The sequence below is a fragment of the Bactrocera oleae genome, chromosome X, assembly GCF_042242935.1.
Source record: "Bactrocera oleae isolate idBacOlea1 chromosome X, idBacOlea1, whole genome shotgun sequence".
In the NCBI taxonomy this organism is placed as follows: Eukaryota; Metazoa; Arthropoda; class Insecta; order Diptera; family Tephritidae; genus Bactrocera; species Bactrocera oleae.
This window is the reverse complement of record NC_091541.1, coordinates 25,608,300-25,624,621: the sequence shown is the minus strand read 5'-3', so window position 1 is coordinate 25,624,621 and position 16,322 is coordinate 25,608,300. Positions and strand designations below refer to the sequence as shown.

Below are 16,322 nucleotides of genomic sequence, written 5' to 3'. Positions count from 1 at the left end.
TGTCTGCACGTCAGCAGAGTATCTGCAAATACGCAACACACTTACTGTACTGCTGCAATTATTACGTAGCTCGAACGTACCCATAGTCATTAAACTTCTTAGGTGGCGCAACGCCCACCATTTATTCGTTGAGCCAAATTTGATATACGTTTTCGATTTAGGGTGTTTTGTGGGCGTGGCAGTGGGCCGCTAGCGCCCATATACGAACTCGTCCTTTCTTTTTTGCCAAGGAACATGTGCACCAAGTTTCATCACAATATCTTAATTTTTACTAAAGTTACAGCTTGCATGGTCAGACGGACGGAAAGACAGACAGTCACCCGGATTTCAGCTCGTCCCGTCATCCTGATCATTTATATATACATAATCCTATATCTATATCGATTAGTTTTAGGTAATACAAATAACCGTTAGCTAAACAAAACTATTATACTCTGTAACAACATGTTGCAAGAGTATAAAAACCGTGTCTTTCACAAAATGGGGCAACATTGTATAGTCGGACGAGTCGAAAATTATTATATATGTTGGAAAGGGATTGCGTCAATATGTAAGACGTCCATCCAATACCGAATACCACCCTCATACACATCAAAACGGTAAAACATGGACGAGTGAGTCTCATGAATTGTGCGAGCTTTTCTTTGCAAGCTGTGGGACCAATTTATTGAATAAGGGAAAACATGACTGGTGACTCCTATGCCGAAATACTTCAAAACAGCGTGCTGCCCTATGCCAGTGAAAAAAAATGCAGCTTGTTTGGACGTTCCAATGGTCCCAAACACACAAGTTGCTAAAAGCTGGTTTTAAGAAAGGAATGTCAATGTAATAGAATAGTCGTCACAGTCCCCTGACATCGTCTGCTTCGAAAATTTGTGGTCTAATGTCAAGGACTCTCTAGCCCGATGTAAACCGGCATCGACAACGAAGTTATGGGAGGATGTGAAAAACGAATGGGAGTCTATTTCCACCGAAAGATGCGAAAAACTTGTTGACTCCATGCCACGATGCTGTACTGCAATATTAAGCAGATCCCAAGATATGGGTTTTCACCTAAAAGTGGGCCGTGCCACGCCCACTGACTAATATTGAAAGCGATTCCGAAATTTAATGTCTCTGGCGTGTTTAGTGTTGATTTATTGCGCTTTTAGTAGTTTTTAACAGTACCGTTATATGGGGAGTGGGTGGAGTTGCCACCCGATTTCACCCATTTTCACACTGTAGGTAGAGGTTTTAAAAACATTTGCTTCCAGTGAATTTTGTTATTATAGCATTAGCGGTTTAGGAGATATGCACATTAAACCTATTAAGGGCGGGACCACGCCCACTTTAAACAAAAAATTTTACCTGCAGCTGCCCCTCCCTATTGTGATCCTGTATACCAAATAAGAGTCTTGTATCGTGTTGTGGAGCTTAGTTATGGCAATTTATTTGTTTTTGAATAATGGCGTTTTGTGGGCGTGGCAGTGGTCCGATAGCGCCCATCTGCAATACCAACCGTCTCACGGTACCAAGAAACATGTCTAACAAGTTTCATAAAGATATCTCAATTTTTACTCAAGTTAGAGCTCAAGATGTAGAGCAGGTTCGCCTCCGCGTGGTGCAGCCTGGGTAACGCCAAATGACCTGCGGCCTTTACGGCCTTGAAACTCCTGATCTGACCTTTGCTCGACCTGGACATAGCTTTGACAATTAGATGGATTCGGTTGAACCCTGGGCTGGTGGTCTTGGTATTCTGTCACCTGAGTATGCAGGGGTGATACCCTGCAGAAATGGCTGATGGGCTAATGCCAAGGTCGCCTCCGTCCCGTTAAAACCATGGCAGGCCTCGGAGTACGTTCCCCTCCCGTCATCATTAAGTTGGTGTGGTAGGTGTTTGTTGAGATGACTCCTTCTTTGCGCTGGTCGGCTCTGAACGTATTGCCCCATAAGGGCGTGCGTCAACCCTCGCCTTGGCCTCGTAACTGAGACAACCTTGGGACCATAAAAGGCGACTACCTTTCCGGGAGACGGATAGCGGCTCTGAGTGGGGACCCAACAAAACAAAATGCAGACAAACACAAACATAAACACTAAGGACGAGCGAGGAAGCGGGTCGAAACCGACCTCCGCTGTAGTGGACGGTTCCCTGGGGGGGACAATTTCACCGAAGGGGACGAAATCGTCCCCGGTTAAGGGTGAGAAAGGTAATCCAGGGGGTGCCTGGCTTACCGTCACGGGGGGCGGTAAGGTAGGTGGAGTCGGCAGGAGTCTGCCGACAGCAACCCGGGGTAGGGCGGAAGTGCGAGGCGGAATCGCCAGCACTAGCAGAGGAACCTCTACTAAGTTCATGGGGGTCACGGGGTCCTCGGCGAGCGCTAAGGGCCCGGTGGGGAAGCGAGTGACTGCAGCTAAAAAGCTGAAGTCTGATCGTCGACTGGCTGCCAAGATTTTGGAGCGCTACGGTGACAAGCAGGCTGATCAGAAATCTGACCAGCATGCTAGCACACTGGAGTGGGCCAAAAAGGTTTCTGAGCGACGTGGGCGACGGTAAAGTGGGGCCGAGCGGGCCCCAAACCTCAATAAAGCGGCAAAGATCGCAGGAGGGGGAATCCTCCCTCGGCGAAAAGCCTCGGGTCGGACCCGCACCTATGTTTAGCGAAATCGCTAAACTCGCAAGCTCAGTGGAGCTTGGGGTGTACGACCGAAGCAGAGGAATCTCCCATGACGAGTGGAAGCGGGTAGCGGCTGCTATCTCCGCTGTTTTCATGAAGGTGGTCAGGGGAAGCCCTGGACCACCCCCTAGATGTGAAAGCGCTGGTGGAACCTCAGCATTCACAAACTCATTAGGTGTGCCGACGAGCGGTCGGCTCTCCTTTACAAGGAGGCGGTAGCCAGGGTAGGGGAGGTGTGGAAAGGAGCAAGGCTCGAGGCGGTGGCCAAATCGGATCTCCCGATGCGGCCTCGGGCTCGGGTCTGGCTTCCGGCCGAACCTTCAACCCCGGCCGAAATTGAAGAGATGTTGCGGTACTGCAACCCATCTCTCCCCACCCAAGACTGGAGGGTGATCAGGCTGGAGAGGACCGAGGCACCATATCGGCAAGCGCTGATACTCCTGAACAAGGAGTCCCTCGCTCCTCTCAGTGTCACAAAGGGGGCCATAAGCTATGGCTTCGAGAGAGTCGTTCTCAAGAGCCTGCCTGTTGGTCAGAAATGAACTTAACGTTTTTCTTTTACCTAATTTCAGCAACGAGGACGTCGTCACCGCTAGGCTGGAGGACAGTGCTAGGGAAATCTGGCTTGTCTCAGCCTACATGCCGCACGACGACGAGGTGGAACCACCTCCGAACTTGCTGAAGATGGCTCTGGCAGAGGCCAGACGCAAAGGAGCCGCGGTTATTATAGGCTCGGATGCCAACTCAAGGCACACCGTCTGGGGGAGCTCGGACACAAACGCAAGAGGTGAGTCACTTTTTGATTTTATTTGTGATGTAGACCTTTTTATCTGTAATAGGGGAAACTGCCCTACTTTTGTGACAGCTAGCAGGGCGGAAGTCCTTGATGTCACGCTAGCCTCTAGGGAAATTGCTCACTTGATCTCGAAATGGAGAGTTCTAGACGACCACTCCTTTTCAGATCATAAATATATTGGGTTCAGCTTGGACGCCTCGCGCCCGAAGCATAGAACCTTCGATCAGCTCTCCCAACCGCGCCTGACAGGGATTCGATCCTATCTGCGGACGCGATTGAGGAGCTCGTCGAGGTTTTCAGCTCTGTCAGCAGATCTGCTCTTGAAAGCTCCTGTCCTCTGAAAACTCAGAAAAGTAGAGGGAAACCCCCTTGGTGGACTTCGGAGCTAACGGAGATCAGATCTTCGAGTAGACGACTCTTCAATAAAGCCCGTAAAAGTGGCTCTAGCGACGACTGGGCGTTGTACAAGGCCGGATTGGCCATTTACAAGTCCGACTTAAAGAAAGCCAAGAGGGCTTTGTGGAAAGCCTTCTGCGACAGTGTAGAGGGTTGTCACGAGTCCTCAAGGTTTAGACGCATTCTTGCGAAAAATCCTACTCCGGTGGGGTATCTAAGAAATGCAGATAGCGGGTGGACTACGAGTAGCATGGAGTCGCTGAGGTTACTCCTAGATGCTCATTTTCCACGAAATCGCTTTGCTGAAGAAGTGCCACTGGGGGAGCTTCAGGAAGGCTGTACAGCCTTCTTGGACCTTCTGGATGAGCGTCATCTTACCTGGGCGCTGAAATCTTTTAAGCCTTCAAGTCCCCGGGTCCTGATGGCATCATACCGGCGCAACTACAGCGAACGGTTAAGGTGTCATGCAGCTGGCTGGCCCCTATCTACGCGAACTGTGTTAGATTGGGCCATGTCCCGAAAGCCTGGAGACAGGTTAAGGTTGCGTTCATTCCGAAGGCCGGTAAAAGCTCTCATGTCGGTGCAAAAGATTTCAGACCCATCAGCCTATCCTCGTTTTTGTTGAAAACGCTGGAGAGACTTATGGATCTGTACATCAGGTGCAGAATACCGAGGGGTAAACTGTTACGAGCGCAGCATGCCTATATCAAGGGCAGGTCGGTCGACACTGCTTTGCATGATGTAGTGTCATGGCTGGAGACAGCGCTATTGCAAAAGGAATTTGCAGTGGGCACCTTTCTCGACATCGAGGGGGCCTTCAATAACGTTCGGCCAGAGGCAGTGGTTAAAGCCCTCGAAAAGTTTGAAGTGGAATCGAACCTCAAACACCTCATTTTCAGTCTTCTCTGCGACAGAACTGTCGTAGCGGAGTGGGGTAGTGCTAAGTCAACCAGAAAGGTAAATAGGGGAACTCCGCAAGGAGGAGTACTCTCCCCTCTGCTCTGGATCTTGGTTGTAAACGACCTACTTATAGAACTCGAGGAGCAAGGCTGTCGAGTGATAGCCTATGCTGATGATGTGGTTCTTATGGTTAAAGGTAAATTCCTGAATACCGTCTATGAGCTCACCGAAGGGTACCTAAACGTGGTATCCAACTGGGCAAACAGAAGCGGCCTAGCCGTCAACCCAAGTAAAACCGAAATGGTTTTATTCACTAAGAGGTATAAGATCCCAAATGTGCCTCTCCCCTCCTTCGGGGGTTCACGTCTTCAACCTGTTGATAAGGTGAAATACCTAGGGCTCATCCTGGATAGAAAGCTTTCTTGGAGGCCGAACATCGAGGAGAGAGTCAAGAAGGCATCGGTCGCCTTATACTGCTGCAGGGGAGCTATAGGGAAAAGGTGGGGACTCTCACCAAAGGTGGTGTTCTGGCTCTACGAAACCGTAGTCAAGCCAATACTGTTCTATGGTGTGTTCGTCTGGTGGAACTCGCTCAAAAAGACTACCCTGGCTAAAAAGCTTGAGCGAGTCCAAAGAGCGGCGCTCATCGGAATCTCCGGTGCACTGCGAACCACACCAACGATAGCTCTCAACGCTATATTAAATATAGCACCCGTGGACATTTCCGGTAGGTGCATTGCTGCGAGGTGTGCTATTAGGCTCAGAGAAGCTGGGCTTGTGAAGAGGTCCGAACAAGGACACGCCGCAATTCTCTCCTCCTTCACCTGCATTCCTGAAAATTTGGATCACTGAGTCACAGAGGCCTCTCGAGGCGGCTTTTTCTCTGCTCATATCCCGACGAGGGAGATGTGGAGGGGAAGAAGCCGCTGGAGAAGAGGCGCGGTGAGTTTTTTCACGGATGGGTCGAAGCTAGGAGGGAAAGTTGGAGGGGGGGTTTTCTGTAAAGAGCTCTCCGTCAATCTTTGCTTCAGGCTACCGGACCACTGTAGCGTTTTTCAGGCGGAAGTGGCCGCGATCAAGGTGGCGGTAGAAGTACTGTTACGTAGTGTAGCTTCGTTTAGAGAGGTGAGCATTCACTCCGACAGCAGAGCGGCAATACAAGCCCTGAGTGCGCGAACCGTGCATTCAAAGCTAGTCAAGGAGTGTCTGTCCTCGCTAGAATTAGCATCAGGCTACTTCAATATCAGGCTCGTTTGGGTGCCTGGTCACAGCGAAATCGCTGGGAATTGCAAGGCCGATGAGCTGGCCAGGGGGGGTACCCTTGCCCCGCTCACATCGGAATGGGATCGAGTTGGTTCTCCACTAACGTCTTGCATTTTCGCTCTGGACCAATGGACCTCGCAGGAGCTCAGCAGACGCTGGTCGGCGACCAGCTCCTGCGCGACTGCGCGATCCTTCTGGCCGAGAGTGGAGCGCAGGAGGTCGGGTGATCTTCTCGCCTTGAACAAAGTTCACCTCGCCGCCATGGTAGGAGTTCTCACTGGGCACTGTCCAATGGGAACTCATGCGGTGCGGCTTAGAATACTACCCGATGGCAGTTGTCAAAGCTGTATGGAGGAGGGTGAAGTGGAAACATCCCGGCACTTTCTCCTCCATTGTCCGGCTTTTGCTAGGTTGAGATTGAAACATCTCGGCAATCATACTTTTGGCGGTCCAGAAGATCTGGCCGAAACAGATATTGGCCATCTCAACAAGTTTGTCATAGGCACAAAGCGCTTTGTCGACATGTAAGGGTCTATTGATCCGGCTCATAGGAGTTTTGGGTACCACAACGGACCGGCGTTTAAGCTGTCCAAGTGTGATCCTTCTTAGGATCGACCCGCTAACCTAACCTAACCTAACCTAGAGCTTGAGCGGACGGACAGACAGTCATCCGGATTTCAACTCGTCTCTTCATCCTGATCATTTATATATATATAACCCTATATCTAACTCGATTAGTTTTAGGTGATACAAACAACCGTTAGGTGAACAAAACGATTATACTCTGTAGCAACAGGTTACGAGAGTATAAAAACAAAGCATTTTGCTAATTTTTTGTCGAAATTTTCCTTTTAATTCGATACACTACTAAGTTTTTGACTGTTTAAATTTCTCGTAATTTATTAAATATATTTATAATTCATTGAAATGAGTTAAACAATGAGTATTTTTTGTGACTTGTTTTATAAACTGCTAGGGCTTTCATGGGATAAAATTTATTTTGTTTATAAAGGTGATATCGCATATTTTTTAACTATTCCTCTTCTACGTTTGGATACTACTAAGAATTTGACCGCAGCTGTATATGGTATAAATTCAATCAAAGGGGTTAAATTTAATAGAAGGGGTATATAAGGAAGATATTAACCAAGGGATGAGAAATACCAATTTTATTCTAGACGTATGTCTGTGCAAGAAAAGAAATTTACAACTGCTTTGACCAGCAAACTTGTTAGTTTTCACAAAAAGGGAATTCCTGTAAATTTGTAATATAAAATGCAAGCCCCAAAATTTTGAATAGTGCTAAATGTACGATATTATAATTTAATTTAATATTGCTAAGATATTGACCGCTATATAAAGGTAAAAAGCCAACGGAAGTTTGAAATTCTCATATAATTCTTATCAATTTTCCTAAAGGTATGAGGCTAAGGAATATTTTCATCAGATTTTATCCGGTTTTGGTATTACGTAATATCAAAGAGGTTCTCTGAATTTCATTAGGAAACATCGCGGATTGACCAATATATAAGGTGTAAAGTCAAGTTGATTTGTATACTGTAAAGTGAACGGATGAAAATTAAAATTTTTTGGAACCAAAAAGCATTAGCTCCAATACTTTTAAAAATTGTTCAATTCTTATGCTAAGTATATATTATATTCGAATGGAAGGCTTGTTTAAATAAGTAACTTCCTGATATTTAAAAGATTAATGTGTCGACGAAACAGATGGGGAGTTTACATAATTTGACAAAGTGACCATAGATAATCAATTGAATTGCGAGCTTTGCGAGATGTGGGAATTGGGTCAAAAGTGACTGTAGAAATTAATCGATCCCCAATGTGACGAATCAAGAGAACGATTCCTTACGTAAAAAATACAGGCAATGTTACATAACTTTGGTTGGCAAAATCCTCCGCTGAACCCTCCACGATTGTTCCGACTGGGAATAGTTACCACAGTTTCACGACGTAGGCAAGGACGAGCTGGCAGCAGTTCGCCCCTGTTGTAATAGTGAGGTATTTAGCTAAGGCCAGGCTTCCTATCTGGGTGTTCGGTACTCATCCAGATAGAAGGTCTTACCATGGTAGATGGTGTGTTAAGGACTGGATCAAGGTGTCATGCGACCCGTGCCGAGGATCAACCTGGCTGGGGGCCCTTAAATAGCCCAGTCTCGCACGGAGCTTACGGATACCTGGCGCCATCCGTAATAAGATAGCCTTACTTGCGTAGCGGGGGCTATGTGCAAGCGGACACACTTTCCCCCACACTCGTGGGACCAATTATGAACGAAAATATAATATATATGTCAGCCAAGAGGCCAAAAACAAAGGGTGTAACGCTCGCAAAATCATTTGCAGAAGTGGCTCGGAACCGAATTGTCATTGGCGTTCTGGATGAGGGAGATCCCGAAGGAAGAGTCCCCAGAGCCCAATGGAAATAGGTGCAGGCTGCGCTGACAAATGTGGCGCTGGAAGTGCTACTAAGCAATACGGGTCCGCCACCGTCACAGATGCCGGCTGGTACCAGGGCCAGATCAAAATGATTGCTTGCTAGATATCACACTTGTGTCGGAAGAACTATTTACATTATTTACATTATTACTATTTACTACAGGGTAACCCAGTAGAGGGTTCTCAAAGAACATTCCTTTTCGGATCACCGATATATTGAATGTACAATAGAGGAAAGGGCCGATAGAGGCATTAACTTCAGGAATCATAGGAAAACGAACTGGCAGGTGCACATGCAAGAGCTGGAAAAACGTATCCCTATGATTCCACCGTTTCAGCCCAATAGAAAGGAGGATCTAAATATCCTCGTTAATCGACTCACGGAATCGTGCCGGCAAGCATTAGAAGTGGCTTGTCCAATAACACGAAGTAGAGGTAGAATTAGGCCCCCCTGGTGGTCTCTAGAACTTAAATGGCTACAGAAAGAATGCAGAAAGCAGTTCAATTTAGCTAAGCAATCCCAAGGCGAGTCAGACTGGGATTATTATTACAACCTCCTTAGGTCATACAAAAAGGAAGTTAGGAGATCAAAAAGAAATTCATGGAAATCTTTTTGTAATGATATCGAAAACACGGCGTAAGCGTCTCGACTTAGGAAATAATGGCACAATCCGTGCATAATATCGGTTATCTTCAGAAGCCAGACCGCAGTTGGATGGTATGCAGTGAAGAGCCACTGGGACTACTAATAGATACCCACTTTCCAGGCAGCTCTGAAAGCCATACTGCTGAATATACTCAAGACAGTGGAGCAGAAATAGACCCCACTCTTATAAACATAGTCTCAGAAAGCAACGTACACTGGGCAATACATAGCTTTAAGCCCTCCAAGTCGCCGGGACCAGACGGTCTATTCCCGGCTCAATAACAGCCGTCGCAGAATTATATAATGGATTGGCTAATTACCATTCTTAAGGGGGCGCTGCAATTAAACTATATCCCTTCGCTTTGGAGGGAAGTCAAGGTAATATACATACCAAAGGCAGGCAAAAGCTCGCATACAAGTTCAAAGGACTTCAGACCAATTATCCTCTCCTCATTCCTTCTAAAAACGCTGGAAAGACTAATAGAATTACATATAAGAAACAAATTGAAGCCAGAAAAGTTGGCTGGTTCGCAGCAAGCGTATTCTAAAGGAAAATCCACAGAAACAGCGCTAAGCTCTGTGGTGGCGGAGATTGAAAAATCTCTGGAAGTTAAAAAATACACTCTAATTGAATTCTTAGATATAGAAGGGGCCTTCAATAATATCCATCCTAGGGCCATACTGAGTGCGCTTAAGGATCTGGACATCTCTGAACCTCTCAGAAAATTAATTGAACAGATGCTCACGAGTAGGTCAATAATTTCAACACTGGGAGCGTCAACGATGTACAGATCTGTCCAAAGAGGTACACCTCAAGGAGGCGTGTTATCCCCACTTCTCTGGATCCTGACAATGAATAAGTTGCTGTTGGATCTAGAAAAGAAGGGGGTACATGTTGTGGCCTACGCTGACGATATGGTGATATCGGTTAAAGGTAAGTTCCCGAATACTCTCGCAAACCCTATGCAAACGATCTTGGACGATATAAATTGTTGGGCTGTATCGGGCGGATTAAACTTAAATGCTGGTAAGACAGAGCTAGTATTGTTCACCAGGAAGCATAATACTCCAGAAGTTACGGCGCCATTATTAAATGGTTGCAGACTAACAATTGGAGAGAAGGCAAGCTACCTAGGACTAATCTTAGACAGGAAGCTTTCATGGAAACAAAACTTGGATGCTAGAGTGAAGAAGGCAGCCACAGCACTCTACACCTGTAAAAGGATGGTGGGCCCTAAATGGGGGCTAACGCCTCGGATAGCTTATTGGCTCATACATCAGTTGTCAGACCAATCATGACATACGGTAAATTGGTATGGTGGCCAATAATGGAAAAATGGAGTTCTTAGAACGCCAAGCCAGGCTCTAAACGTCATTCTACATTTATTGCCAACAGACCTGTTCTGTAAACAAGTGGCAGCAAAGTCAGCTCTCAGACTGAGGGAATCCTCCCAACTAGTCGCATGCAACAAGGGACATTCTAGGATACTCCGTATTTTCCCGTTCCTACCCAAAACCACGGATTTCCGCAATCCAATAAAATTGAAGCTAAATTCGGTCCACAATATTGCCTTCCCCACCAGAGAGGAGTGGGAAAGGGACGAGGCGGACAGGAATACAGGAATTAGCATCTACACGGATAGATCCAACCTGGATAATCGAGTGGGAGGTGGTGTGTTTTGCGCAACATTAGACATCAAAATCGCCTTCCGTTTACCAGATCACTGTAGTGTTTTCCAGCCGGAGATGACAGCAATCAAAGAAAGCCTTGTGGTATGACAAAAAGTGTGCTCACAACAAGGAGCATATATATATATACGGAAAGCCAAGCGACCTTGAAATCACTCAAGTCAACAATGGCATCATCCAAGATAGTGAAAAATGTCTTGACCTATTAAAGGATCTGACATCATACTTCACGATGAACCTGCAATCCGTTCCCACGACAGTCGAGTCTACGTAACCGGAACGGACCCGGATTTATTCCGGCCAAGGACTGTCAACTCGGCAGAATTCTGTCGCTACAACAACAACAATAACATGAACCTGCAATGGGTTGCAGGATATAATGATATCCCTGGTAACTGCGAAGCAGATGGACTAGCCAGAACAGTTACCACTTTGCAACTAACCCCCAAAAAAAGAGAGAACTTTTATGCCTCTGGGTACTTGCAAACACTAAATCAGCGAACATGCTGTATATCTAGCTGAGTCTCGGTGGAGACAAACAACAACTTGCTCTACTAGCAGACGAACGTGGCAGGATTGGAGCGTGAGTCGCACAAACCGATTACTAAAATTCAAAAAGAATGACATAAGAACTCTGATAGGAGTACTAACAGGTCACTGTCTAATTGGTAGACATGCCAGCTAGGTCTACTTTACAACGACTATTGTAGAAGCTGACAGGAAGAAAAGAAGAGGAAACTGTAAAACATCTTCTATGCGAATGAAGGGCTCTATACAGGAAAAAAATCGCAACTATCGGTCGGGGATTCCTTGACGACGTATCGGAAGTTGCACATAAAAACTATTTGTACTGATAAGCTAAATCAGAAGAGCAGGTTGGTTCAGAGAGGAGACGAGAGAGTGAGGGAACATTAGTCCCGGTGGTATCACAATGGGCCTCCTATAGGCCTAGGTGCGTCGTTAGACAGCTACGCTACCTACCTACCTACCTTCGAATATAATAGGTTATATACATATAAACATAAATCTTCTTATAATTTTATGCAATTTCATATCCTATATTGTACATAAAAAATAAAGACGTTTTATATAGAAAATCTGTGAAGTCGGATTTTTCAATTCCCCGCCCTCCACTTTCCTCTCGATGTGATGATTTACAGCGCGGCAGATGTGGCAGCACTGTGTGTCTATGGCTACTGCGATCACCTGCTCCAAATAACAGTTTTATATCTTAATTAGGTGCTTATGTTATGGCACTTTACAGGTTTTCGCTTAATTCCGTTTTAGGGGTGTGGCAATGATACGATTACGCCCATCTGCAATACCAAGTTATCGCTTGCACGCACAGACAGACGGACGGACAGTCACCCGGATTTCAACTCGTCTTGTCATCCTGATCTTTTATACCATATATACATAATTCCATATCTATTTCGATTAGTTTTAGATGATACAAGCAACCTTTAGGTGGACAAAACTATTATAATTTGTGCAACATGTTGTGAGAGTATAAAAAGTTGTGTTTATGAAATTGTCCGGTTATGGGAGGCATATAAGCATTTTACTTTTTACACAATTTTCGTTATATGCACAATAACAAAAGTTGACAAATGATAAGTGTTGCCATATCCTCTTTAACATTGCTTTTTTTTGGTTAGTTTTCCTTTCTGCATTGGCGACCTTCGGCCGCGCTTGAAATTAACCCTGGCCCATCCGAGGTCATCTAACCGGAGGTCCAGGAAACGAGCTGTTTCGACGGGGTCGGACCATAGGGAAAAGGGTGTTAAATGAGTGGGGTTTGTTGGGCATGTAAAGAGGTGGTTAGTGTCATGCGGAGATTCATTGCAAGCAGGACATGTGTTTGGTATGTCTATTCTGGATAAGTAGGAGTTTAAGCTTTAGCTACAATATCCAGAACGAAGTTGCCCGAGGGTCACTCTGGTTTCGCGAGGCAACTCGCGCTCTACGTCTGCTATGGGTGGTGGTTTGACTCGTAATACGCCATTCACTGAGAGGGAGTCGGTGAAGGTGTTGATAGCTCCCCTGTGAATGGCGGTCAGTGCCTGTCTGAAGTTCGTTGCGTCCGAAGTCCGGTCGGCGTACTGTCTAATGTCGTCGACGTAATCAAGAAAAGACCTTTTGATGTTCCTAGGAGGCGGCTCTGCTACAAGCAGTTATTTCAATGAAAACATCCCAGCAGAAACTGCTTGGAGAGGAGCTCGTTATGTTCCTTAACCGGAAGCATAGGGGGTGTGAGTGTTCAATTGGGGACATCAGGCGGTCGTTATTTCTTCCACATACTACCTATTTCTGCATTGGCCGACCCTTTTATATGAAATAAGTGAGTTGAAAAAATAATTAGTGAAGTTATTGGATAAAATAGTGAAAAATATAAGTGTAAAGTTCATTATAAATGCATTCTTTTAATCATTGATTCTTTAATGTAAGTGTCTTAAAAACCATAAGTCAGCGCCAGCTATATATAACATATATATATATTCTTAATTTGGAGAATTTATTTTATCTGCCTATATCATTTTAAGCCCGAATGAGGGGGGATGCTTTTCTAAACCTGAAAATAAAACGAATTATATAATTTATCCTAACTAGATCATTCGCAGTTAGGGAAAACCTTAGAATACCATCCCAGGATTTAGGTAATAAAATGGGTATGGACGGATAGAGGAGAAACTTTTGAAATTTTTTGTATATTTTAAGTACGTCTTTTTTGGATTTAAAATGAATTTTACACTTTTGTAATCACTAACACTACACTTATTCGTTTAAACATATTCATTTTACATTATATTCTGTAAAAATAGCTTTATTTTAATATTTAAATTATTGTTCAATTTCATTAATTCACACAATGACAAAAGGGTTACAAAATGACAAATAACTAGTGTTACTTTATCGACATCTTTTGTAAATGAACTGAAAGAAATAAAGTAAATAGATTATACCCCAAATACAGGAATCCAACACCTAAAAAAAATATAATATATATATATTAAGAAATTATTCCAATATAAAAAAACGGTACAGTTTGTACTTTGTTTTAAAAGTTGCAGTTGTTGTTGTTGTTGTAGCGGTTACCTAATCCCCGTTTGGGTGATAAATTCTAGATTCGTTGTCGTCGAGGTCATCTAACGGAAGGCCCAGGAAACGAGCTGTTTCGACGGGGTCGGACCATAGGGAGAGGGGTGTTAGATGAGTGGGGTTTGTTGGGCATGCAAAGAGGTGTTTAGTTTCATGCGGAGACTCATTGCATGCAGGACATGTGTTAAAGATAAGTTTTAGATTAAAAGTTGCAGTAATTATATCCGTTAGAGAACATTCATTTTGAAGATGATGTTATACCCTCTATGACATTATTTTTTCGCATAGAACTTTATTTTGTGTAGCGGCCTTTTGTCGCGCTTCAACAAAATAAGCCTGGTCAGTCCAAGACCGGGGTTTATCAAGTGAAGGAAACTAAAGATTTATTAGTGTCCATCAACAAACCCCTGCGGGCAGGGGATAGAATATGCCCGCGGCAAGGCATGCCTGTCGTAAGAGGCGACTAAAAGCCAATATGCACTATGACTGTTATTATATTCTTTGCCCAGTAATATCAGCATAGTATATGGAGTGATAGTGCTATAATACTCAGCTTGAACTGATATTAGAAACACTTTAAATGAAAAAGCGAATAAAAAGACATTTGAAGTTCAAGCGACAAATGTCACCAGTCATTTGAGTAATGGGTAGCTCAACTGGCAGTAGTTTAGGCTACGCAGTCTGACCGGAGACTTTCCGGTACCACGGGGAGCAGAAAGCCCTTGGACTTCTGTTCAATCTGCTCATTGGGTTCGGCCCTTTGGGGAGTATCGTGGTGGCTGTGGTTTAAACCTAAATGCTGGAAGAACTGAATTTTCAGTTCGAAAAAAGAAGTTGCACAAGCAACTGGGTGCCGTACCCGAAAACGGAAGAGGTTTTAGGTCGGCCTCGAATCATACCAAGATGGTAGTGTGGACCCAGACACACTGCCACTGGTATCCAAATAATACTTGCAAAAAGCTCGTATTGTTTGGGGCGCTTATCAAACGCAGGATTTGATACGCCGTGCTCTTGAGCACCGTCAGGTAAGGCCGTCGCCGGCAGGTACTCACGTAAATCTACAACGCAAGTTGTCCATCAACAATTATGGTTCCTGTATTTAGGATATAATCTCTCTTTTTTATTTTATTTTTTCTTCGTTTGCAAAATATATTAGTATGGCAACACTGGTTTTTTGACAATTACAACCCTTTTGTTATTGTCAAAATTAATAAAATTGAAGAATGATTTAAATATTGAAACAAAGCTACTTTTGCATCATATAATATAAAAAAAATTTCTAAAACGAATTAGTGAAGTGTTAGTGGATATAAAAGTGGAAAATATAAGTGTATAACTCATTCGAAATGGGAAAAATGCGTACTTTAAATAGTCGAAATTTTGAGCTTTAAACCCAAATATCTCGAAAACTATAAGTGTCCCGCGGCTATATCTATATATATTCTTGATCTGGAGGATCTCCTCTATCCGCCCATACCCATTTTATCCCCGAAAGCGTGGGACGTTATACTAAAGTTTTTCCTGTACTAGTCACATATGACCCTTCTACTGAAGAATTATTCCGACACAGTTTATCATTTCTCCAAATTGTTTGTACAACCGGTACATCACAAAAAAGTCTCTAACCAGTTCTTCGAATTCACTTTTTTTTTGGAAATTTGATTTGCTTCTGATAAGAAAACAGATAAAATGTTTACATTAGTATTGAAATGAAAATTTTTAATATTATCATTTACAAAGTTGAGTTTAAATCACTCTAAGTAAAATGTTGATCATAATACTTACAAAAGCAGTACCTAGAATGTCTTCAATAGTATTTTCAAGAATATCATCCGGTTAGATTTCTACACTCTTTTAATTATTAATGGAAAGCTAATATATTTGGAACCCTTATTGTTTATTAGTTTTCATACTTTACACAATTGATTACAGAACGAGGAAGAATTCTAGCCCTTCACGATTGAAACTAGATTTCGTACTATATTTGAATTTACCTACACGTTCTTCACGTCCATCAAATTAACAAAATATTATTCACTTATAACTTCCGATATGGCTGATTTAAACACTTTCTCTAACTTGCATATAAAACAATATTTGGGAAGAATATATACAACTATGGCGTGATCGTAATATATAAATATCAAAATAATGCTAAACAAATACACCGACAACTCACTCCAAACGACCGAGTAAAGTTTTAAGTAATAACCATGTAGGGATGGCAAACTCGATTGCGATTATACTCAAGAATCGATTTTTCTCATAAAGTTAACTATTTTCGGAGTCGGCCTTTACTCTCCGAAATCGATAAAGATTCTCGACATGCGGTTTTTGGATGACTAGTTTCGAGTTCTACGTACCATTATAATACCACAACAAATAATAAAAAACCATACAAATATATATTTATCTATTTCCGGTT

General features: G+C 43.8%; 1 protein-coding gene across 4 annotated transcripts in view; it reads right to left on the bottom strand.

The window, feature by feature from the left end:
* Window positions 1-16,070, bottom strand: part of GlcT (ceramide glucosyltransferase) — a 125,413-nt gene extending 109,343 nt beyond the window's left edge. For 2 of the 4 annotated variants that reach the window (XM_070112746.1, XM_036369789.2), the window contains exon 1: window positions 15,683-16,070. Coding sequence is in view for 1 of the 4 variants with exons in the window: in XM_036369786.2 (XP_036225679.1) it covers window positions 15,896-15,912 (17 nt within the window). In the remaining 3 variants the exon portion in view is untranslated. The remainder of the gene's footprint in view (window positions 1-15,682) is intronic. The other 2 variants (XM_036369790.2, XM_036369786.2) reach the window with 2 other exon arrangements.
* Between the last annotated feature and the right edge of the window lie 252 nt (window positions 16,071-16,322).